Here is a 26,427-nt window from a genome sequence, read left to right on the forward strand (position 1 = left end):
ATGTCGGCGGCGGGCGGCGGTCCCTGCGGCCCGGGCGCAGCCGGCCCGGCCTCGGCTGCTGCGGCGGGCGGCGGAGTGTCCATGTTCCGCTGGCTGGAGGTGCTGGAGAAGGAGTTCGACAAGGCGTTCGTGGACGTGGACCTGCTGCTGGGCGAGATCGACCCCGACCAGGCCGACATCACGTACGAGGGGCGGCAGAAGATGACGAGCCTGAGCTCGTGCTTCGCCCAGCTGTGCCACAAGGCTCAGACCGTGTCCCAGATCAACCACAAGCTGGAGGTGAGGGCGCCGCCGTGGCCCCGGGTGGGCCGGGCCGGGGGCGCATCCCGGGCGTGCCGCGGCGGCCGGGCCCTGCCCCGGGACAGAGGGGGCTCCCCCGGGGCTCCTCCTGCTCCTTCCCTGCCCCGAGCAGCTGAGCGAGGTTCACCAGGCCCCGCGTTTTAGGATTCGGGCCTGGCCGCGGCCGTCCTCCCTCTGGGTTTGGCAATTCCAGCTGTGGCACGGAGCCGTGCGTGCCTGAGGAGTTCTGTGTGATGTTGAAAGCAGGAATTTTGGGCAACAGATGCTGCTGACTGGTCTTCTCTGCAGTGAGTCAGGAGCAGAGGACACAGTCTTAAGCTGCACCAGGGGAGGATTAGGTTGGACATTAGGAAGAAGTTCTTCACAGAAAGGCTGGTTAGACATTGAAATGTGCTGTCGAGGGTGGTGATGGAGTCACCGTCCCTGGAGGTGTGTAAGGGAAGGCTTAGTCTGGTTACCGTGGTGGTGTTTGGTCACAGGTTGGGCTTGATGATCCCGGAGTTCTTTTCCAGCCTAATGTATTCCTAGATTTTGTGAATTTGGAAAGACTTGTAAAAGAGGGGACAAAGACAAGATCGAGGTGCTTAAAGCTTAGAGTCAGTAGTCAAAATGAGGACATTGTTCCTCCTTAAAAGTAAAGGAAACAGAAAAGTGGATTGGGCATGGACTTTGACAGGTCCTCTTGTTCCTTCACACTTCAAAGCAGATCAAATAGCTCTCTGCCAAGCTTAGTAAATGAAAATAATAGCAGGGGTCGCACATTCTGTGAGGAGAAGAATAACTGGCCTTCCTCTTGGAAGGTTTTCTTCATGCCTGATACAGAGTTTCAGACAGGCTGGGAGAAAAGAAGCCAGAGCCAAGTTATCTGGTCCTGATGCTGCTGAGAGGCAGGGCTGAAAAGTCCCTTGGCCTGTGAAAGACCTGGAGTGCTCTGGAAGGAGATTCTGGAGAACTTTGTGGTCATTTTGTATCTATCCAACCCGAGTGTCTTTGGTTTAGTAGGTATTATTTGTGGTGTCCTCAGCAGGTGTGATTGTGAGCTGCCCTCTTGTCTTTTAACTACAATTAGAAGGCTTTCAATGTTTCTTCCTCAGTTACCTTTTCCCTGGATTAAAGCCTTCCATTTTCTTCATTGTCTCTTGTAGGCTTTTTAGACTTCTATTGCTTGTTCTTTGAACTTGTAAGGGTATAGCAGGAAGAGGGGAAATTCTGAGACACCGTGAAAATATGGGCTTTGTAAGAGCTTCAATAGACAGAATTCCCTTCTTTCAGTCCTTTGTGTTACTCTTATTACAATAAAAGAATCTTAAAGCCTTCAAGCAGTAACCTGCTCTTCTGAAGGTGTGTCTTTCAGTAGGAAGTAAGTAGATTGTCTTTGGTTTTAATCAGATTTCTTCCTGGTACAAAGACATTGTTATGCAAAAGAACCCGTGGAATTTTACAGAGGAGCAGGATTTTTCAGAGTAGAACAAAGATCTTGTTAAACTAGGAATTTTTTTCATTTAATTTTTTTTCCCACCAGAATGCTTACTATAGTGATGTTTATGTTCCTCTGTGTGTTTATGTTGATGTGTTGTCTTATATGTTTCAGTGTTGAGGTGAGATAAATATTTTTATGTATGTGCACACATATACACTACCAACCTATAAAGTGGGCTTCATGAAGTACAGGTATAGTAAAATGAGATTTTTGAGTTTGCTGTAGATAATCAGAATTTATTGCATATGGCACAGCCATGGTGGGTTGTTGTGTGCAGGCCTGTAAACCAAGTGAGTTTTAGGTTATTTTAGGAGAATAGATTTCTTTGAAAGGTTGTTTCAAGCTTAAATAATTTGAAAGGAAATGATATAACTCAGATCCTGAAAGGTTTTTTCTATCTAATTAAAATCATCTACAGCACGTAAAAAACTGAAGATCTGTGCCTGAATCTTATGAATATAAGAGCAAAGGAGCCCAGTTAGCAGTTGTTAATAATTAGCATTATTTTTGTGTATGCTTGAGGTAATTGTTTGATAAAAATGATACTGATAATCTAGAGTGAGTGCTTTGGAAGTGAATAAAAAGTGTTACTTTGTAAAGTATTTTTATTACTGTGAGTAGTATCCGGCCTCATACATACAGAAGAGTTTTTATCTCTCAAATAGACCTTTAGAAGACTTTAGTATTGCCTTGAAGGTTGTTAATTTTAGGACCTCATGTTTATTGGCGTAATAAACTTGAAATGAGAGCTGCCATTTAAAATCTCCAAAAGATGGAGCTGCTCTGTTGAGAATGAGTGTCTTGTCTCGCGTGCACAGATTTCTAGCCGGAAGCCCCAGTGACCAATATGAAGAGTACAGTTGCATATTTTGAAAGAAATCACTAACATCAGTACTGGCATTTAGGATGTGATTGGTGGTTTTACTTCTTTTTTATAATGTGAGTTACTGTGCTTCATGTAACTTAAGATTGCAAGCATTTGTTAATAACTCACGGTTGTAACTTTATACTGTTTTACATTTTAATACAAAGCTTTTGTTGCAGTCACAAAAATGTCTTCTGTAATAGTTTACTTGGGTACACTTATTCAAGCCAATGAATTAGATCCGTCTTGAGAAATACTAAAATAGTACAAATAAATCCTTTATTTGGATTAAAATAATACTTGGACTGAATCTAAGCTTGTCTAAGCTTACTCCTGCAGCTGCATTTGCCTGGACTTGTACTGAATAAGTGATTTTATTTCATAAAATAAAACAACAAACAACAAATGTTATGAATATCATGCTGTTGTTTGTGGATATCATTTCCTTAACCAAAACTGTTGACTTTTATTATAATATTGCAGGCAAGAATAAAATGCAGTTCAGACTTTGGTTTATCCACTTTATCAGCTTAATACACGTTCTCTGATTGGTACAATCGCTCTTAAGAGGCACAGCTTGAGGTCTGGTGGATAGAAGCTCCTGCTGTAGGACTTGCCAAAAAAATTGTTGCCATCTTGCTGTATATCTACTGCTAGAGAGAGGAGTCTAGGTAAAATATTATATGGATAGTGAAAGAAGTGTTCCAGGAAGACAGTAGTTTCCCAGGAGGCAGCTATGTTGGCAGTTCTGGGCCAGGTTATTTTTAGAAGGAGCCTGAAGGTATTTCAGATGCACAGGGGATGTATGCAAATAAATTTACTTGTGCTTAGCATGGTGAAAGTTTATAAATCTACTACTGTGCTAATAATATTTTCAGTCTTAAATTAAACTAATGATATGTTGGGGGGAGGATTTGTTTTCATAATTTTCCTGCTGGTCACAGTAGGACAGAGTTGAATTAAGTAGCTTGTCAAAGAGGAGGAAAAAAAGGTGTTTGGCAATACAAGCCACTGTGTTTTCTGAGATCAGCCTCATTTCATTGTGAACAAATGGAGAAATGTGTCTTGTTAGTAGGATAGCAGGGGCCTGGGTCTTTTGAAACTGGTGACAGACATTTTGAAGAAGATTTTTTGTGATTCTCTGTTGGAAAGCCAAATAAATCAGCAGATGCATGCTGGTGGTCAGTGTGTGAGATTTTAGAAAATGTTTAACTGAGAAGCAGTTCATAGGTTGGGTTTTTTTTTCCTGTTTGACTGTCACTTGACTATGACATTGTCTAAATGTCCATTTTAAAAAAAAAGAGTTCTGTGTATCTGCAGTTTTGTAGAAATAAAAGAAGTAGGTCAATGTGCCAGTGCAAACTGAGCGTGACTTTAACTCTGGCACTTTGACTGCCAATCTGATTCTGCAATTTTGAATGAACAAGCTGGAAAGGAATGTTTGGTGGAGCACACCCTGGATCTTGGCAGATGTGCTAAGGCTGATATGCTAAAGCTGAGGAAACCATGTATGTCTAAGAAATTAGATGTAGTTTTATGTCTGTGATTAAGTTGGATCAGCATGTTTAGAGGAACGTGGTTCTATAAGCTGAATTCTTCTGTAAGCAACTTGTACCTATTCAGTTAAAGCATGCAGAATGATGTGGGTAATATGAAGATGTATAGGTAAAAACCCCAACTGCAAACTGGAAAAGCTAAGTGTAGGTGCCGTTATGTGTATGGTGACTTTCCATAGGCATGCAAGTCCATCTTATGGGACACACTGCAGAGGTGCAGTCCTGCTCTGTTGTTTGGCACTACTTTAATCAAGGCAGGACCATACACATTCTTAGGAAGGTCTGTCTGGTCGTGGTTTTTTTGTTTTGTTGGTTTTTTTTGGTGGTTTTTTTTTGCCACTTTTCTTTATTTTATAGTGAGAAATGCACTTATTGAAGACCAAGATATTTTTTTGTCCATGTGAGGTGTATATATACATACATATAGAATAGTTGCAGTAGCTTATTTACTTTTTTCAAATGTCATTAATATTTCCAGTAGTTACAGAGGTATTATTTTATTGATTTGACTTGTAATACTTTTTCTCTTTTGAATTAGAAATCTGTTGGTACTAGATAGAGTATATTTTTTTGAAATATCAGTGGAGTGAGATTTGGTCCAGCTAGTTTGATATCCTAAAATTTGAGCATTTTTCACATATTCAGGAAACATAGATTTACATGCATTTTTTCAGTCAGCTTATATACTAAGTTGTCATTAGTGTGATACATATGACTTCTATCAGAATCATTATGCCCTTTCTAATTACAATTATGCCTATTTAATTAATCCAAATATTAATTAATATTTTCCTATATCAGAAGCCTATATACTTCTATACAAATTTAACTAGCCTAATTCATTTTCAGTCTGTATGTGGTAAAGTGTTTTCCTTTTTTGTCTCATTTGTTGGGAGCTACCAAAGAGAAAGTGAGAAGAAACCAAAATATTGGTTTATATTTCTTACTTTATTTTACTGATTTACTTTGCATAGGTAGTATAGATTTCAAAGTAATGTTAATAATAAAACTATCAATATAATTTCTAAGAACAGATTTGTGTCTTCCTGATAAGCAACTAGAAGCATGAGCAGCCTGACAGAAGTAGTCATTGTGAGGCAGTCAGAAATTTGTCCCTGTTAGCAAAATTTAACAAAAAAGTGATTTGTTCTTCTGTAAGTAGGTGTAAACAGAATAAAACAGTCAAGCACAAAATAAAACAGTAGCAAGAAACAGTAGCTGGTATTTAAATGATAGAGGTGAAAAAGATCAGTCACAGGTGTAAAAATGTTGGTGGATGTATCCATTTATGTAAATGGAAACCAAATTTTTAAGATGCCTTATTTAAGACCTAGTATTATTATTTATCCTTTGGTTGTAGGGTGGAAAAGTGTGCAGATAATTACATGTCCAGAATGGTCTTCAGCAGAGAAGGTAAAAAATTAGGAGTGTTGCTTTGCATCCTTTTAATTTGCTGGCCCTGAATGTTTTGTCAGGACTAGAATAGAAACTGAGAAATGGAGCAACTCATTTGTCTTATGTCCTTTATGTTCTGTATGGGACATAATAAAAGTGGATTAAATTAATTTATAATTCATTTGTGTCTTCAGTATCATGCACTGCATTTTTACCAAGACTACTTACATAGCTACACTACCATACTGTTTATTTAGGGAGTCATTAGTCATAAATTTTGTTGTTCATGTTCTTATTAGCCACATGATAAAGACTGTTTTGTTAAATTCAGCATTAGCTAAAAATTGAAGTCACAAAGGTCCTTTTTGGGGTCACAGTAATAATGAAATAAAGGTTTTTAATGTAATCTAATAATCTGTCAGTATAGTCTTTTCCAATACTATCTTGAAACATTTTCCTCTTTGACAAGTGGTAAGCACTGTGGTGAAGTTGGGGGGGTTATCATAAAAATATGGTTTCCAAGTGTATCATCTATTCAGAAACTCATTTTGTGCAGTGCTGTCACATTGTTTAGCTTTGCAGGGAGCACCATGAGATTAAACAGGGCTCTGCTCTGTTCCATGGTTTCTCATTCAGAGCAGTCCATTAAACTTAATGGGGTTGTGTGACAAATTGCAGCAAATGGGCTCAGTAGGCAGGAAAAATTGAATACTCAAGACTGAGGAAGAGTAGAGTGTTCTTGTCTTTTGGAGAGCTGTTGGCAAAGTGGTGAAGTGATGCTGGTGAGATAATGGAGACAATCCTTTCCTCAAGGAATTAGAGAAGTGTAATAATTGAGAGCTCTGGCTGCTTCACATCAAGGGGCTGATGCAGGGGGAGCCCATGAAAACGTGGCAGTGTGTGGGCTGTGCAGGCCAGGCTCTGTTGTTGCTGTGGATCTGGTGTCTGAGTGTGCATCTGCACGCTGCAGCAGCTGCTGCATGCTCTGAAAAACTGTTCTCTCTCCTGCACTGGTGTAATTTTGTGGGAACACTAAGGAATAATGATTTCATTGTTTGTAAAGCATAATGAAAGATTTTTATTTTTTACCTAAGTTTGCCTTTAAATGATGTTTCCATCTTTAAAAAAATGCCTCCAGAATGAAATGATAAGCAAATATGCTAGCGTCATATCTTGATATTTATAGTGCTTTTTTGTGCATGTGCTGGGACAGGAGCCACAGGGTAATTGCAGCATTGCAGTGTGCTCTGTTGTGTTTCATGGTCCTGGGTCCTGCAGCCTTTAAATCAGAAGGTTAATAGTCCTGATCAGCAGTGAAATGTTGAAATACATAAATGCATATGTTGGTAAACTTTATGGAGTCTAGTATAAATTACATAACGACATGCTGCTGAGGAAATAAAGCACCTCATAAACTTGATTTGTCTGTGAATTTTGGTTTGGTCCCGTAGCAAGATACATAAGGACCTGTCCTTTAAAATTAGCTATGAAATATATACATGTACACCAGAGGAGTTTTATTAGTAACAGAATCAACGGAGCTTGGAAACCTCATGATTTGTGGGGAATGGAAGTGTTGAGCACTTTTTCAAGTCACTAAGACCTTCTGATTCAGGCAGTTCCTGTTCTCTTGCATGATTTAGGAGTTTCCACATCACAGCATCCTTTCCTTTGCCTTTTCATCCCTACATTTTTTTGTTAGTTGGCTGGACATGAGACAGCAGCTCAGTCTTTAGCTCAGAACTGCATGTGTGCTCTCTGTACACCAGGCTGTCGGCTTCTGTCTCTGTGAGGATTAAACAAATTAGCTAAAGATTTGGGTCTTCTCACTTCTCCCTCTGAAAGGGCACTAATTGTCACTCTTTCCTACTAGCAGCTGTTTAGTGTAAAAGTTGTGTGTTTTAGGAACTTTAATCATACACACCTTTACCCCTTTAATAGATTCATTTGTATTTTGAAAATTCAATTCAAATCAACAGGGAAGGAGGGTGAAATGGGGAGAAATGTAGACATATAGATAAAAAGATAGCACTAGATGGCCCTATTTAGGTAGCTAAAAAATTCTGAGATGAACTCCTAGGTTCTGCCAATCGGAGATTATATGGTGAGAAAAAAAATCTTTAGAAAGGCAGTTTTCAGACTTTATGATTTAGAAGGCTTGGCATACGAATGAATAAGGTGTGTGCTAAAGACCTGAAATAAAACAAAAACTAAAGGCATTGGATGAGTGCTTGGCTTATGACTTCTAGTCCCTTGAGGCTACTAATGGAGCCTTTGTGTGTATCTAGCTTCCCTTCACTGAAAAATCTGAGTTTTCTACTGTGTTTGAATTATGTCTGGACTTTTTTTGAGCTAGAAATTCATATACCAAGAAGTGCATTAATTACACTTGAGTTGATTCTGGTCTTCCTCTCATTTTTATTTGCTGCATAATGTGGTGAATAATGCACCTCTTGTCCATATTGCAGAAGTTACTGCAATGATAGCTCAGAAAATGAAAAAGCTTTTCCCAAAGCTAAACCCGTTGTTGTTACTTTATCTAATGATGCCATCTCTCTGTTTGCCCCGACCGCCCTGCTGCTGCTTTCCCCATCAGTAGTGGAGGTTGTTTCCTGTCACCATGGTATGCAAGTCACCATCGTCCCACTTTGTGAAGTTTTCTCAGTTTCTGTGTGTTTCCCCTCATGCTTTAGATCTTCAGAGGTTGCACTATTGCCATATTCTAGTGCCTCATTCAAGCAGTGATGCTTCTGAGCAGTCACACGTAACTTGTGGTTTTAGCATCTGTCTGCCTCCTGTTGTGCACTTCTATGCGGCAATACCCAGCTGTATTTGTACTTCTGTTACATTTATTCATCCTTCCTTCATGCATTTACACTGTAAGCTGGTCAGGGCAAGATCTACGTTCTTGTTTTTTACAACATATAAATTTAGTATAAGATCTTTGAGTATGTCTCTGAGATCTAATAGAAATAAGCTAATTTTGGGTTAGTGATTCTAGCTATTCTGTTAGAGTAACTAATGTCACTTTTCTGTGAAAAATGTACAGATGAGAGTTCAGACCATCATATGAAAAATATTATATAAATTGATTGGAAGAGACTTAAATACTAATATTTTGTTCTAAGACCTCATGAAAAACACTAGTTAAGACTTTAAGAACTCCATGAATATAAATGCAATTAACCCTAGCATTTTAGAGTACATTTATTTTTTTGCCAGCTTAAAATACATATTCATTGTAAGATAATGTAACAAACTCAATTTTTTGATAATTTGTAACTGCTTGAACAGGCAATAAGAACTGTTGATTAAAACTAGGACATTGTATGCATTCTTTTGCCTAGGGGTTTTTAAAATTTTTTTGAATTTTTGAGATGTTCTGTGGAAGAAATATTAATTGCTTAATGCCATGATTTCTCTTCTTTTATCTCCTGTAGGAATAAAAAGAATAGTTTATAAATTCCTGAATTATTTCTGTTGAGTTGGCATTTAACTTTCATAGCTGTAAGACCTTTGAGAAATAAAAAACACCTGGTAAATGGCAAAACATGTCCCAAAATTGACTAAATATTTGATTAGCTTTTTAAAACTATTTTTCTGGTATCATCTGGATGTTAGATTGTGTGGAAGATAAATGCTGAGTTTTGCTATGTGGTGAATTTGACCAAGATCTCCATTTTACTTGAATTGTGGAATTTAGAAATAGCCTGTGGTTGTAATCTGAAGCAGTAGATTGATGTCCTGCCTGCTGGATTCATGTAGGTGTAGGTTTTCCTTATAAATCCTGCTTCCATGACCCCAGTCTGGTGGTGCTGTGTGCTGTGCCTTGGCTGGAGCAGAGGCACAAAGGAGGGAGCTGAGGAAGCTCAGGTGTAGCCTTGCAGTGTGGTGCTTGCTGGTGAGTGGCAATTGCTGATCTGCACGGTTGTGTCCTGCCCAGAAGGGTTCCTTTTTGGCTGAATCAGCAAGTTACAATTAAGAGGAGGTTATGAGACTGAACACACTGCCTTCTCTTCAGCCTCTGCCCCTCATTGTTCCCTGTTCAAAGTTTCTGTTCCGTTTTTGTTGTTTGGTGGCTCTTCCTGAACTCACCTAACCACGAAACTCAGTGGTGTCCTGTGGCTGGATGTTTGTGAGTTCTGCCCCCAGCTGACTTCTCTGCAAATTCTAGGGTGGTTGCAAGTGACCACCAAAATACATGGCATCTCTCTTTGACAGTCTTGTGGGAGAGTGCATCCAAACTAAAGGATTAGCACAGTTGCTTGTGCAGCATTAGTTTATCCTTGTGTTTATCCTGTTATGTTTATAGAAATTGGAATATCATATTATCTGACACCATCTTTTTCAGCAGAGCCCTTTCCTCATGCAGTGAACGGTGCTCTGGGAAGGAATAGCTTTACTGATAGTCCTTGTTTGTGCTCATGATTTCACCTGCTGTCTCTGCCCCATCCCTGGTTTTTACTGAGTAGCTTCCAAAATTGATGATAGAGAGGTTGAATTTCCAGCAGTCTTTTCATATGTTTTATTTATAACTAATTGAGGGAATTTGGATAAAAAATGGTGCTAGTAAAAGTAATGTAAAGGAAAATTAAGTGAGCTGGCCAAGCTGAGAATGGCAGAACTTCTGTGAAGTACTGTAAAGATTTGGCAGCCTTCATAGAAGTAGTTCACAGAATATGAAAGTAGCTGCTTGTGTTTGCATTTTGATGTGACTCTTGTGTCTGCATCAGTTCCTGGGGATACATTTATGAATTTTCATAATGTGTAAACAGATTAATTCCATTATATATGCTCTTATCATTTCTCATTTTGCTTTTTTTCATTCTGTGCTTTTTATTTATTTAGGCTTTACAGTAACTGGAGGGAGGAGACAGGAAAGATGGGAGAGGAACTTTTTACAAGAGCATGTAGTGACAGGGCGAGGGGGAGTGGCTACAAACTGAGAGTACATTTAGATTAGATAATAGGAAAAAATTCTTTATTGTGAGGGTGGTGATGCACTGGAGCAGGTTGTCTGGAGTGCCCCATTCCTGGAAGTGTTCAGGGCCAGGTTGGATGGAGCTCTGAGCAGCCTGGTCTAGTGCAAGGTGTCCCTGTCCATAGCAGGGGGGTTGGAACCAGGTCTTTAAGGTCCCTCTCAGCCCAGGCCATTCTGTGATTCAATGATTTGAATATCAGGTTATATTCAGAGTACTATTTTTAATTTTTATTACGCATTTGACAGTCTTTTTTGATACTTTTGGGGCATCATTCACCCTGCAAAGCTGGTAGCTATCATTCTTGCTGCTTTGTTATTTGCACAGGGAAATAAATTTGGGGTTTTTTCCCCACCAGAACTCCAATTGCCATTCTCTATTAGGTGAGGCTGGACAGTATTAAATTGGTCTAATTTAGCTGTTCTGCCACTTCACCCTTCCACAGTCTTTTGAATTAGAGTAGATGAGAGAGCATGTGTGTGTGTATGTATAAAAAAGCCATAAAAGTCAGCATGTCAGCTGTTAGAAAGGATTAGGACAGTAGTGGTCTTACTTTTTTAAAACTAGGCTTAATATATGCAGTATGTAATAATAACAAATTATTGTTATTATGTGAAATTGTGGCTGGGTCAAACTGTGCCTTCATTATTAAGGACTTTGTTATCTGCTGTGTACAGTATCATCAGCTTGTATGCTGGTGATATTTTCATTTGCTGTGTTAGTTCAGGTGTGTGTCTGCTTTTGTTAGAAGGTGGGTAAACCACAGCAGAGACTTTAACTGTGGCTGGTCACTGGGGCAATGCAGCTTTGTAAGTAACTCATTTCTCTGAAATTATTTGGCTTTGTAGTATTTTAAATATCATCTTACTGTAAAAGGCAGTTTCTGCTTTAGAGTTCTTGCAGGGGTTTGCAAATTTTTCAAGGTTTTTTTTGCAATTCTGGCAGTTGGAAGCTGAAAAATGCATGCAGCTCCATTTTTTTTTGGCAAAAAGTAAATGCTGGCCTGATGTGCTGAGGCTGTGCCTCAAGGGACGGGGGGAGGTTGTTCTGTTGAGTTCAGTCCCAGAGATGTGGGACTAAAGGGCAGAGCCAAGAGGCAGGAGGGGAGATTGTTCTTCTTGGCAGCTGCACGCTGGAGGGTGGCTTGATCCATCTCATCAATTGCACCCTGGGTGCTCTGAATCACCTCTGGAAGTTCCTACTTGTCTCTGAATTACTCTGGAAGCTTGAGAAGCTGTCCATCTAAACCATGTGCCTGAAGTTGGACCCTGTAAATCCTCCCCTCTGATAGTCAAATCCTTCCTGCTTTTTTTTCATTAACTGATACAGACGTTTTATCAAGCCTTGCAACGTGAGTTTCACTGTTAATTGAATGTTAGTGTAATGTTGTTTAAGTACCTAAAATACCCTGCTTTAATATGAGAGGGTGTTTTTTAAGAATTAGTCATTTGTTGTTTTGGTCTTTATTTCCAAATCTTTTGGATGCACAAACATACTCTGGGAATTTACCTAAAAATCCCCTGAAATCATAATCTGTGGGTTTTTTGGCAAATAGTAGCTTTAAAGCTTATCTAAATGTAGCTTATCTTATAAAATGCTACTTGAACTTAGATAATAAGTAACTTTGTAAACATGTTAGGATTTGTTCTTTGATTACAGATTTCTGCTTTGTAACATATAACCTCACATGAAAACTGTTTTTAAAATGTTTCAAAACCACTTTTTTCAATAGTTAATAGCTATTTCTTGTTTTCTACATATATGTTTTAGGGGCATTTCATGACTTCTGATTTACTCAACTAATTTGCTATTTCAGTTAAGCTCTGAAATATTTTCAGTTGAAAATAGACCAGATGTAGATAGGATTATTTGACTTCAGTATTGGATAAATAATTGTCATTTTACTTTGAGCCATTTTTTTCAGTAAGATTTAATAATTTTAGAATTTAAAATTGCATTTACATTGCTAGAGGTGTAAATCCTACATAAGTTTAATGCCATTGCCTTGTATTGAAGTGAACATCAGCATCACGTGCCATTGTCTGCATGAAGGAAAGCTCAGCTTTGTTACTCTTGGCAATATGGTCATTTGATACTGGTTCTATGGCTGCATGAATTTTGTGGCAAGTTGGGGAGAAAATCCTGCAAATGACCCAGTGTTAAAGCTGGGCTTCAGAGGAATGGGTGATATCAGGGATTCTTAACCTGCATTCCACCAGGTGCAGCATCCTTGTACCAGCAAATGCTGTTATGTGTCACAGTTCTGGTGACCCCATTTAATCCTTGCTCTCATTACTGTGATGGATTGTATCTTCACAGGCACAGCTGGTTGATCTGAAGTCTGAGCTGACAGAAACACAGGCAGAGAAAGCAGTGTTGGAAAAGGAAGTGCACGATCAGCTTTTGCAGCTCCACGCTGTTCAGCTTCAGCTGCATGCCAAGACTGGTCAGAATGTTGACTCTGGGGCTATTAAGGCAAAACTGGTGAGTATGGCAACTTGAATGTGGGATTATAGTAATCTTCTTCCTCTCCTGGCTTCCACGTTCTTCCTTGGAAGGTGTGAATAAGCTGACTACAAATTCTCATGTTAAGAGAATTAGCTTTTTTGCTTTTCATAACATTTATAGTTGGCTGTTAACCAATTAAAAATAAGATTAATAATGTCAGAAAAAAGAGTAAGGATTTAAGTTTTTTTTGTAAATAAACCATTTTAGTGGTTTCTGAAAGTAAAAAAAATGAAAATGTTTTTGTGATTTATAAAGCTTTTCTGAAGACTGAAATTGCAAAAGATAATAGAAGAAGTCTGTAATAGAAGCACTCAGTAGACTGCATGTTTTTTCCAAACTCAGACCTTTGCAAAGCCCACCAAAAGTTAACAGCAATTAATCTGTGCGGTTAGTTGGCATTGACTGATAGCCTGGGCATAGTCTGCCTTGTTACTAGCCACTGCACAAATTCAGGCTCTAATACTATGGCTTTGTAAATTAAAATAATGTAGTGTTGTGTATGTGTGATTTCTAGCTGTTGGTATGAATCAAAGTCTATCTCTGACTTGCTAAAATTGCTTCACAGTTTGGTTGCAAATACCTACTGCCAATATATGTGGAACATTAGATTAGTCTCTTTCCTATTTTGTCCCATTAATAATGTACAATAAAACACAGTGGTAGACTTTAAGTTTTAAAGGATGCCTAGGCTAATCACTGAGCAACAGGAGTCACCCAAATTCTTTGTGTTTCAGATTCAAAAGCTGTAATTGATTAGAGCTGTCATCCTAGGGCTAGATAGTTGTATATGCAGTATAAGAGTATTTTCTGGATTGTCCACACATAATTTACTCTCTACTAAATCATGGCTACAGTATGGTGAAGTTTATTTAGAGATCTAAATAATTCTCTTGGCTTTTAAATAAGCATTAGTTAAATATCACTAGCATTTTGTAAGTGTTAGGCTGCAGGTTTACACAAAGAAAATTTTAAGTTAACACATCACTGTGAGTGGTTTTGGTCCCCAGATTTTCTTAATTCAACTTAACTTCTGACTAACACACAGAATAATACTTTTAATGATTTTGTTTCTTGTTACCTCGTTACAAATTATTTCTAAAGACAGATTAAATTTCCATGCTATTGACAGCAGTCTTCTTCCCACAGGTGACAATAAATACATTTTACATACATTGGTTCAGTTTTATCTGTGTTTATAACATTTATAACTTTATAACAGCTTAGCTTGATATTCTCTACTTAATTTCCTTTAGGTTTCCTTTTTCAAATATGAGTACTAGTGTTTTGAGTTTGTTTTACTTTGCCTTTAGAGGATTCATAACTTTAAACTGTTCTAGATAAAGAAAGCTATAAAAGTTTGTGAAGCTAGAACAAGCAAAACTGAGGCTGCTTTAATGACAATAAAATGGGACCTCTGATGTTTGGGTAAATGAAACTGTTGTGCTGACCTTCTGGCAGTCAGAAGGTCTCTGAGGGCAAAGAAGAACTGTGTCAACAGAATGTGCAGTGGGGAAATAAAGCTCAATTAACTTCCTCCTTTCTTGAGGGACAGACACTCTTATTTTATGTGTAGATTCTTAGCATAAATGTATACTCTGTAATCTGTAAAACTGTGCACAGTGGTGAACTAGGACATTTTAAAATTTCTAGATTGCTAAGCAGTTGATAATTGTGTAGTTTCGGCCAAGTTCATTTTTAGGAGTGGGGAATCTTCTTAGTACAATCATAATAACTCTTTGTGAGAGTATGAAGTTACCTGGTTGAAATTTTTTTTGTGTGTTTTTGCACTTGATGCCTTTTCTGATACTTCTGCCTGTCCTTTATGTCCCTCTTGTAACTCATAGTATGTTCTTTCTGAAAGAAAAAGAATCTACTATCTGTATAATGTTATATTACAGAATGGATTTTCTGTGATTCTTTCATGTATATTGCATTATTTTGCCATTTACAGAGATTCTTGGTATTTTAGAAGAAGGTGTTGTTTTCAATACTATACTAAAGTTAAGTTTTTATAAGATTTTTAATAAATTTCACTACAAAATACCAAAATTGTTGCTAAATAGAATTGTAGCAGTGTGCTTGTTCTATATGCCATCTAATGAAATATACAGTTTGCTGGTGAAGTCTTTTTGGACTAAGTAATTTATGTTATTGCATTTTCTTGAAGTTCCTGTTGCCTGTTTCTCTAATTATGGAACTCTTTTCTTCTGTCTTAAGTCTGTCCTTTCTGTGGATGAAATGGTAAGTATGCTGATTGCCATTTTTTTATGTTCAAGCAGTGCTTTTGTTTTGTGCAACAACCTGTATATATGTTGGCCACAGAAACTGGCAAAACAGATCTGGCTTGTTTCTTCATCCTAACAGTTGGCAAGAGACCGTGTAAAGAATTTCCTTTGCATTTTAATTTTTCTTTTCTAGATGTGGTGCCCTCTTTCCTAATTCTGTATGTATTCTGTTTATTATTGCTGCAGCTAGTTTGGGATGATATCTGGCAACTTGACATTCTGAAAGATTGTTCTGGCAGTATCTCAAAAACTGCTAAGATGTTATACAGTTGCTAAAGTATAAACACTGTACACTTCTATGAGTGTGATATGAAGTATTCTGCATGTTGTAGTTGAAAAAATCATGTCAGCTTCTCCTGTTCCCCCCTTATTTTATCATGGGCATGACTTAATGTGGTTTACTGGCTGATGTAACAGCCAAAAGCATATGAGCTCAATAATACATAGATATAAATAAAAAGTGAAGCAAACTTGACTTTTATTTTTTCACAGTGATAGACTTGAAAGGTTTTTAACCAGCTTTTCTACTTTTACTATGTTACATGCTTCGTTATCATTACTCAGTATTTGGTTTTTTGAAAAGCCACAGAATAGCTGGTAACTGTAAGCTTTAGTCTTCAACCTTGCTGTAACTTTTCTTTTTATATTACCAACAGAAAATACATTTTCTGTTTTCACAACCTGTGCCCTACCATGAACACTAAAAAGCATGAAACTGTTCTCTAACTTAACTTCCTTGATTTCTTTTAACAGTTTTGAGACTTTTGTCAAATCTTTTGACAGTCATTCAAAACAGTACATGCTCTTTCAGGACATCTTCAGAAATTCTGTATTGCAAACCTTTTAATATTTTTTTATTTATTTCATGTGGTGATCAGTTGGAGACAGTCCGTAGGAGATTGGTTTCTGGGTGTAATTTTGCACCGCTGTCACAAAAGAGTAGTCATAGTAATGGAGAAAATAGGAAGAGAACACTTTAATGAGATTGCATTTCCCTTGTATTTTTGTATTTTAGGTGTAACATTTAAAATGCATTACTAAAAGTGATTCTATGTAGAAGTGTGTCATTTGGCTTCCTCTTTAAATTAAATGACAAACCAAATTCAAAGAAAATCAATGGACAACCTGAGTCTGGATGAGAGTGTTTAAGCTTTATATAAAGCTTAAAGCTTTATATAAAGTTTAAACTTTATGTAAATACTGTAAAATGTGCTGCTTGAAATTTGCTGGTGTAATCAAGAATCTTTGATCACTTCAACAGTTCACTTCTCTGAGGGAGGTTGGAATATGCCTATCTTAAATTCTAGTCTTTGTGTTTTTATATTTGTCAAATAATAGGTGTTCTAAAAGTGGACAAACAGGGAGCCTATACTGCTATTTAGATCACCTTAATGCAATATTGACAACAGGAACAGAGCTAACAGGAACTCTGTATTTGTATATGGACATTGTAGCTGCTGTAAAACAGATGTTAAGTCTGAACTGTGACCCTTCTTACTCCTCAAGTGTGTGGCAGAGACAGCACAGCATGATAGCCCAAGACCAAAATAATAATAGAAAGGACTGGTATAATCTTAGAAGCTCCTGTTCTGAAATGTAGATTAGTCAAAATTCTTGGCTTAGATGTGGTCCTGTAGTTCAGAAAGAGATTTGCTGTGGAGTCATTTGCACAAGACAACCCCAACCCAAAGGGCAGAGGCCAGAAGTGGCTTTGTGTGGCATGTTTTCTAACATACCTGTGGAGCCAAACTTGATTTGAAGGTGTGTCATCATGGGAATCGCAGAAAGTGAAATGCCAGTGATTTCAGGCAATCCTTGAGCTGCTCCTCCTGAGCACTGTGCTAGCCAGGCACTCTGACTTTGATAGACTCAAAGTCACCTATGAATTTGATAGACTCTACTGCCTCCCTCATCTGTTAAATACTTTTATCAGTTTAGAAGAACAAAGTACACACCTATGTGTGTACCACATACCAAATTCAGAAGTGACTATCTGGCAAAGTCAGTAAATGCTTTCATATATCTATTGTGAAAATAATTCCATTTGGAAGGACCAATTTTGTGTAGTTTCTCAAATGTGGTGATATTGACCATATTAATGGTTTTATATCCAGGTTTGGAATAGTGAATAGCATGTGCACAATTTGATAACAGATTTGTCTTGCCAGTTCTGTAAACTTTTATATCTGTCCTGTTGCTTCTTTAGTAGAACATCCTGGTTTTATTTGTTTAACAATATAATTGGTACAGGTACAGAGAACAGGGTTTTTTGGGTACTCCAGGTGTCTTCAGAAATGCATTATGGTGAATTTAGTTTTTATTGCTCTTTCAGTTGACAGCCAGTTTTGAAAGGAAACAATATTAGACTCTGTGTCTTTGCTATTTCCCTAGTTAATGGTGAGGGTTTTCCCCCACTTTGTAAACGGCATGCAGAGCAAGATATAAAAGATACATGTTATCAAGCATGCTCTCCTTAAAGTAGATTTTGTAGATTAGCAATCTAATTCCTTTTGCACCAGTACACTGGGTATTAGAAAAGGTAAAATGACTATGCAGTTTGTGTACATTTGGGATGGAACAGTGTGGGACTAATTTATATTTCCATAATTTCTTTTTCATGGGGTGAAGCACAGGGCGATAGCTTGCTTAAAGTGTGGTTTTAATGTGGGTTTTGATTTTGTTTTGTTTGGTTGTTGTTTGGGTTTTTTTTTAACAGAGCTATTATGCACTAATTTTCTTCTAGTTTTGTCAGGGTGTCATTTTCATGTGTAGAATCCTTGGCTTTATTTGTGTGGTCTTCAGACTCTTAATCTGGAAATGTCTCTGGCTGGACATTTCTTGGTTGTTTGCATGAGAATTATTGTCATTTTAAGGACATATGGGCTTAGGTTTCCATGTTGTCATCATCATAATAAAAGAGTTTTGTTAAATTGAAATATTTAGTAGCTTCATGGTTGCTCTTTAATTTTGAAAATAGTATTGCTTAACTTTTAAACTCCTATTTGCAAGACAAGAAAATGTAAAGATGATATTCAGGGTATTGAAATTTTGCCACCTTTCTGTAGGATAGTATGCAAACCACTAGCTGTAGTGCCAGAGTCCCTGCTTTGTTTTTTGGGTTTTTTTTGGTTTTGTTTTTTTTTTAATTTCTTTTCCTGCATGCATGTCTTGTACACAGGAAAATAATTTCAGATTGTGTGTGTAGAACCAATAAGTGTTCTTTTATTATTAATTTGGATAAAAGCTTTTTAATATTCTTTTCTTTCTTTCTTTCTTTTTTTTTTTTGTCATTGTAAAGGAGAGAGAACTCGAAGCTAACAAGAAGGAAAAAGTCAAAGAAGCTCAACTGGAAGCTGAGGTGAAGTTGCTGAGGAAGGAGAATGAAGCCCTCCGTAGACACATAGCTGTGCTTCAGGCTGAGGTTTATGGAGCAAGATTGGCAGCCAAGTATTTAGATAAGGAGCTAGCTGGAAGGTATGTGAAGTCAATCCATGTCCCCTAGCATAAGATGTTTGTTGTTGTTTTTTCCTTCCTTTGCATCCCCAGAGGCAGGTTCAAGGTTAAGACTAAGGAGGAAAAGCCTCACGCTTCCAGTTAATTAACAGAAGGAAGAGTAAAAATCCCCAGGGTTCTCGTGCCAGTTGCTGCGTGCTCATGTGCTGTAGGCTGATGAGATGTGAGTCCTGCTGTGCATTGCTTTTGCTGTGGTAATGCAGCATTGTTGTACTCTGTGTCACTGTGTAGGGTGCAGCAGATTCAGTTACTGGGCCGGGATATGAAGGGACCTGCTCACGACAAGCTGTGGAACCAGCTGGAGGCAGAAATTCACCTTCACCGCCACAAAACCGTCATTCGAGCTTGCCGCGGCCGGAACGACCTCAAACGACCAATGCAAGCACCACCAGGACATGTAAGTTGGAAAGATGAGCCAGTCCTCCATGATTTCCAGACATGAGTTACCTCTTCAGCTTTGTGATTGTTTTCACTTCAGTGTTGTGTTTTTTTCAAATGTTACTTGTAAGTATGTTGTCCTTTTATATGCTGAAGCACAGTTCTGTGCTGAATAGCATATCCCTGTAAATGACCACGGAAGATGATACAATTCCTTTGACTTACCTAGGAACACTCACTCCTTTTGAAAACTGGGCTTCTGATATAAATATATGTATTTATGTGTATAAATACAACTTGAAAGCAGAATTTTGTAACCTAGGTTTCAAAATGTGGATCTAACTTATTTACAAAAACCAAGAATAAATTTTTTAGCATTAGATTAAACTGAAATTTATTTTAATTTCTTTTCTTAAAAGACCAGATAAATTGTCACTTTGTAAAAGAATTATCTGTGGGTTGGTTTTTTTCCTCTTAAAGGTACTTTTTAAAACAAAACCTTTAAACAGCATTTCACTATGGGTATCTTTGGTAAAACTCACCCAACATGGGACATGTCCTGTTAATCACCCCAGTGTTCAGTACAGAAAACCAGACATTTTGGGCAAGGTGCAATGCTTTGATCTGTTCTAAATACCTTAGTTGGTCAGATGGGTCTTACTGCTTATGTTGCTAATTGCATGTAAAACCCTGATGGACAAATACATGTATTTGTGATTTTAAAGATATGCACAAAGGCATCAGTGACTTAACAAAAGGAAAAAACAAACCTTGGTTTATTTAGTCTCTCTTTTAGATTTGTATTCAATGGTTTTTGGTGTGGTTTATTTTTATTACAATAAAAATAAACTCGAGCAAGCAACCTCTTCCTTGGGAGTATATTACATCATCTCCTGTCATTTGGTTGCTTTTAAGATGAGTTTACATCATATAACATTTCAGCAGTGATCAGCACTTCTTCATGTGGTCCCTTATGTGGCTGGTTTCCTTCTTTTGAAGTTCAGTTCTGTGTTGTGCACTAATTAGCAGTGGAGTAATTTAAATAATTATTCTCATCAGGGGTGCATAATGAGGAATCTTTTCTGATTTCACTCCCTTTCTGTAAAGGGGCACTGTAAGTTTGTCCTGCCTAGAGCTAGTCTAAAACTCTCTTGCTCAGAATGCTGCCTGTATATAATAATAAAAACCAAAATGCTAAAATGCATCCATTTTTGGTTCACACATTTATGTTTGTGCTATGTTTGTTTTTTATCAAACTAGGATCCTGATGCCTTAAAGAAGAGTCAAGGTGTTGGCCCAATCAGAAAAGTTTTGCTAGTTAAAGAAGACCATGAAGGACTAGGAATTTCAATCACAGTAAATATTTGCATTTATTTTCTATGACAAAGACACAGCAATTCAAGTTTGTATTCCTACTTCTGTAAAATCCATGGATCGATAAATGTGCGGTTAGAACAAATGAAAAAAACATACACAAATCCATAGCTATGGTCATAGAACTTCAAGACCCATTTTGATAGATTAGGAAATAGATAATTGCTACTTTATGTTAAACTTAAGATTTTTATTTATGTGTAGGATATAGACACTTTAGCCAGGTGTGATTCCAGGTGTAAATATTTAGAAGAGCAGAGACAATCTGAGACCTGACTTCCAACACTTAGCTGTTGTGATTATAACTTTTTTTGAAATATCTGTATTGGCACCTCTCACCTAATAAAATCTGTGTAAACTTTTTAGAACAAATTTGGAAAATTTTGACTACTAGACTTTTATTCTAAATATGAATACTGTTTCTTGCAAGTCAATATGGTGCCTGATATGCTTTCTTTAATGAGGTTTTCTGCTTTTCATGAGTTTATATACGATTTTATAGTTTTATTAGTATTCAGAATTGCGTGCTTTGACTTTGATTGCACATTTGAAATTTTCCATTCTTCTTTGGGGAGAAGAATTAAGGGAAACAGCTCATGCATTCTTAAACATTAGTTGTTTGAAGAGTGATTTCTAATTTTCTAAAATAGAAGTTGAAGTGAGCACTTTAGGAGCTACTATCAGAATGTCAATTTTATATTAAAAGGCACCTCAGTTAATTAAAATCTGCCTTCCCTTTTTTTTTTTAATAGGGTGGGAAGGAGCATGGTGTTCCAATACTGATCTCTGAAATCCATCCTGGGCAGCCTGCTGATCGATGTGGAGGACTGCATGTTGGTGATGCTATTCTGGCAGTAAATGGAGTTAATCTAAGAGATGCCAAGCATAAAGAGGCTGTAACTATTCTTTCCCAACAGGTCAGTTTGGACCTGTTATCCATAGGCACATCTAGGTGCTTCCTGTGTTCTGCCTGTTGAATTGCCTTGAATTCTAGTGTTTCCTGTTAAATAGCGTGTAATGCTAAGATACAGTGATTCTTGAGGCTCTATCACCTTGCACTTAATCCTCTTATGTTTTGCAATTTAAGGAGAAAACTGCTGGGTCAGTAGCAGTTCAGTTAAACATATATTGGCTAATCATTATTCAGTAAGGCTGATGAAAATCAATTTATTACATTGCCCCACAGAAATAACTATTTAGTGACATATGCTTTACTCTTACGACTGAACAGCTCCAGCCAAACAATGTTTCTCATGTGCTTTGTGGTCTAGAATCTTCTTCCTGATTTGCATCCCATTTTCTGACAATTAACACGTGTGCCTAATTTAGCAGAAAACTTCCTCTTTAGAAATCACTGTTTGAAATGTACTGGCATATGAGAAATATGGGTAGTTTTAGTAAAGCTTAGCTATAGAGCTGTTCTACTTTAGTCAGTAAAAACTTAACTCAGATACCTCTCCAAAATATTCAACATGATTGAATCAGCGTCAACTTAATTGAATTTACAGAAATGTGTTCACAACAGTAAGATATACTTATTTTACTAACCTAGCTCATCTTGGTAATCCTGCTGGGTAGCTGTGCAGTAGTAAGTAAATTTGTATTTTTTGCTACATTTTAGAGAGGTGAAATCGAATTTGAAGTAGTGTATGTTGCTCCAGAAGTTGATTCGGATGATGAAAATGTAGAATATGAGGATGAGAGTGGACACCGTTACCGTTTATATCTTGATGAATTGGAAGAAGGTGCAAATTCAAGTTCTAATAGGAAAGATGCAAGTGTGGATGTCAAACCCTCACAAGGTAAGCCTTCTAAATGTGTTACCTGCAGTTTAATTCTGAAGTCTCAATATGCAAACCAGTTTCTGGAAAATACTTTTTTATATTCGTTGTGAAATTAATCTGCTGTCAATTCAATTAACCTACTAATAGACTGTCAGTTCATCTGGTTGGTCCCTCAATGTTTGGCCTGGTTTACTTAGATACAACTGAATTAACTGAATTAACTTATGAACTTTTTTCTTGGTCATCTTTTCCCAAAGGCTGAAATTCAAATTTATTCTTATCTTTTCCTACCTCTGACTAGGAGTTGTTAATTTCCCTTAACACTTCATGCTGGTGACTTTTTCAGATACATTTTTTAAATTAGAAAAGCAAAGAAACAGTTCCTGTTTTCCTGCCATGCTCCGTTCTGCTAAAAACCTGTCAGCTTTAATTTTAGTAGTCATTTCAGGAAACATTCCAGTTTTTGAAACAAGGATCACTGATCTGTCCTTCCCAAGACTGCTTCTTTCCTTAAATCAATTTTCTTTTTAACTTGCAGTGTTTGATAAGAAGCCAAGTATTGATGGACATGAAAATGGAGACCTGGGGAATTCAGTTGAAGCTTCTTTAGAAGACACTGCACCCAAATTAGCCCGTTCTGCTGAGTCTTTATCTTAAAAACTATCAAAAAAAGAAAAAAAAAGGCAAAGCCTGGACTGATCCCATCTTTGGGAACAATTGATAATCAATATTGACTGCTTAAAGTTGCATATACTAGTATAGGTTGTAAAAGGATGATTAAATGTCAAAAGGAACTGTATTACTGTTGCCTGGAAAAAAGGCGGTTACCTCAGGGCTTCATTGTGAGCAATTCTCAATGTGGAAAACTGTCCTTTGCGTGACACACAGTAGTTACCGAACACACAGCATGTGAAATGAATTTCTTTTAATAATAAAAGAGTAGTCCCACCAAGGAGTGGGATTTTTAAAGTGGATAACCTCAGTACGTTCCACTTTTAATCTCATTGATGTCCCTTAGGAAGCAGAATAATGAGTGACAGGCCTAATTTTGACCCCTGGATGTTTTAAAGGGACAACTAATGTTCAGTTTGGTGTGACGCGTGCTTTAGCCCTAGACAGATGGAGGGGACACTTGTTCCATTGCATCCAAGTGTTTTGTATTTAGGATTTTTGAACTGTAACTTTAAAGAACACTTTTTTTTTCCCTCAGAATAGTAAAGGTGAAAGTTTTTATTTGAGCAAAGACTATCAAAACCTACATAAGCAGTGGAGTGCTTGCTAATCATGATCATTCAGCCCATGATAATTTTATGAGTGAGGTTTTTGGATTTGTTGTTTTTATTTAAATTCACCACCATTTGTTCCATTTGAAACCTGCTCCAAAAGTAGTTAAGGAGAGTAGTATGGGGTTTTAATAGTGAAGTTAGTTGAAAAATTACTCACAATTAATGTGAGCCCTTTGGTATTTTTTTCTGAGCATCATCAATTTAGTGTTTGTTTTTGAATGGATATGGTTTCTGCTAATGCAGAGTTGTTTGAATTGGTCATTGTTAGCTTGACCTTATGAAATGATGAGTGCTTTTGATGGGTACTGGACATACTCATTTCACATTAAAATAATCCTTAAAGAAGTAGAAGTTGAGTGCACAGTACTTTACAGGAGGTTCTCAGAGTCATACGGTGCCTGGCCCTATCTGTGTTATGTTATGGCAGTCCTATTAACCTATAATTGTCTTACTGTTGAAGCAAAATGTTACTCCCTTTGTGAGAGCAGTGTATCTTAAAATAGTGTTTAATTGGTGTGCATCTAAAGGCCCCTGGCATGTCTGCAGGTGGGGAGGTTGAGGCTGGTGTCTCGAGCAGTTTCTCATGCTCCATTTGTAGCTCTCTTGCTGAAGTGCAGCACACTCCACAGACAAGCTCTACGTTGTCTTCGCACTTACTATTTCAGCATGCAGTGCCATCTTTCCTGTTCACTGCTCTGCAGGCTGTTGAACTGTAACGTGAAATGGTTTTGTACATTGAAAGTGGAACTAATGTGAAAAGATATCTTTGCAAGTGTTAACTGTGTAGGGTATAAATACATAAGAAAAAACCTCAAAGGCCTTTAGAGTAACATCAATTAATCTTATGTTCTAAGTTGTGATGTAGAACACAGTTACCTTGTCTCTCCTAGGAGCACTATATATATATTTATATGTTTATAGAAAAAGCCTAAAAATGTATATACTTTATTCAAAGATTTTGCTATTTATAAATCCCTTAACTTCGCTATTTACACGATCATTTTGTGTATGTGTGTGTGCATGAGCTTCACTTACTCAGTGGAGTAACATTATTTGGTTCATTTTTTATACTAGTGTTTGTCGTACAGCATACTGTTGAAGGTTTTTAAAATAGTCAAGGCTGTACAGTTTTCACCGAACAGAAACTAGTATTTAAAAATAAAGCTGTGTGAAGAAGAAACAGGTCCCCAGGCATGTTTCTTTTTCTGAAGCTTCAGAAACTTGAGGACACATTGGCTGTGTGTTAGCAGATGAATCCACTGCCAGAACTTTTGCATCCAGATTTGTGTTTTTCCCACAGCTCCTCAAGCAGAGTGCACTCTGAAACTGTCTGTGGCCTGGAACACATAATGTCCTCTCTGTCAGGAACAGACATTGAAAGCTAAGTTGTGGTCATCTTGTCTTTGAAAGTCATTGCTGTGTGGAATCTTCCTGCTGTTCTTAGAAATTAGACTTGTCCAAGTAGTCTTGTAACTTTTTTAAAAGACACTCAATTTTCCTGTACAGTTTCCCTTAATTTGAGGGAAAGGTGAAATTTTTTATTTATTTTTTCTTCCTCACTTCATGGCACACTGTATTTTCTGTTCAATGCATTTGATCAGTTTTAGCCTGAAGTGGAAGAATGGTTCTAGAGTTATTTTCCTAACATTCCTCATCTGCCAGTTTCATGTGATGCTGTGTGCTCTCTTCTTCATCTGCTAGACCTTTCTCTGCTCTTCTTTATTTTTATCTCTGTACGAGATCAACAGAAGGAACAATTGCTGAGGAAGATGACTGGGAGTGGGCATATCAGGTAGCAGTAAATTATCACCAGATTTCCTTCCCAGCAGTTTTTATAATCTTTATTTAGGAAGCTGTGGATGGGAGGATTTCACTCAGACACTACAGTCTGTACTTGTTACCACCTGATTTAACATACAGGTTTATTTGCAATTGTACTGAAATGCTTAGAGATTAATATTTAAACTGAGAAAAGTTTTGCAAGTTGAGATTTCCAGATTCAATGGACAAATGTGTATTCTCCCCTTTGTCAGTAACTGGAAGACTCAGTCCTGCTGATTCCCAGAGGCTTAATGAGTTAGACTTGGAAGAATTTCTGAGGAAAGTCAGTGTTCAGACTTAATTTTTATTTTTTAAAGTGTAAAACAGTTTACTTGTGTGTGTATATATATTTTTACTTAAAAAAAATAATATTCTAAAGATAATTTTTCAATTTTTTTGGTATATAATTCCTTTCCTATTAAAATCTTCAGTAAGACAATTGTATTTTAAGCTAAAGGTGGACAATGTTTGTTGGCATCTGGGACCAATGTTAATTAAAAGCATGTAAGATAAGGAAAGTGCTTTACGGCAATAAATTTAACTCTGATCAAAGTTTGTATGTAGTATTTCCTTTGTAGGCGTGTATTCTTGGCAGTGAAGAGGGTTTCTATCCATCTCAATATATGTTAATCCACAGTTGTATCAAACAAAATACAGATATTTATTGTATTTGTTCAAACATAATTACATTATGGGTTACTCTCATTTCTGTAGCAGATAGAGCATTTTGCAAAACATGTATACACCTAGCTAAGCTGAATATAATATATTTTTATTAGACTGTAAATAAACATACTCTTCTGCATTGCAGTGGTTTCTGCACCTAATTCAGAGTTGTATTTCATTTTCTTCTCTTTTTGTACATAATAAAGATACAACGATGTGTGTGGTTTTGTCTGTTAA

General features: G+C 37.2%; 1 protein-coding gene across 1 annotated transcript; it reads left to right on the forward strand.

Annotated features, from left to right (window-relative positions):
- Positions 1-26,427, forward strand: GOPC (golgi associated PDZ and coiled-coil motif containing). The gene is made up of 9 exons (XM_054279847.1): positions 1-279; positions 12,895-13,059; positions 15,301-15,324; positions 18,667-18,842; positions 19,113-19,278; positions 20,520-20,615; positions 21,386-21,550; positions 22,255-22,435; positions 22,956-26,427. The coding sequence occupies exons 1-9, from the start codon at positions 1-3 to the stop codon at positions 23,072-23,074; spliced, it is 1,371 nt and encodes a 456-aa protein (XP_054135822.1). The 3' UTR covers positions 23,075-26,427.

This window comes from Melozone crissalis, unplaced genomic scaffold (assembly GCF_028551555.1).
Source record: "Melozone crissalis strain CALT ecotype California unplaced genomic scaffold, PUWL_Pcris_2 ptg000027l_1, whole genome shotgun sequence".
Classification (NCBI taxonomy): Eukaryota; Metazoa; Chordata; class Aves; order Passeriformes; family Passerellidae; genus Melozone; species Melozone crissalis.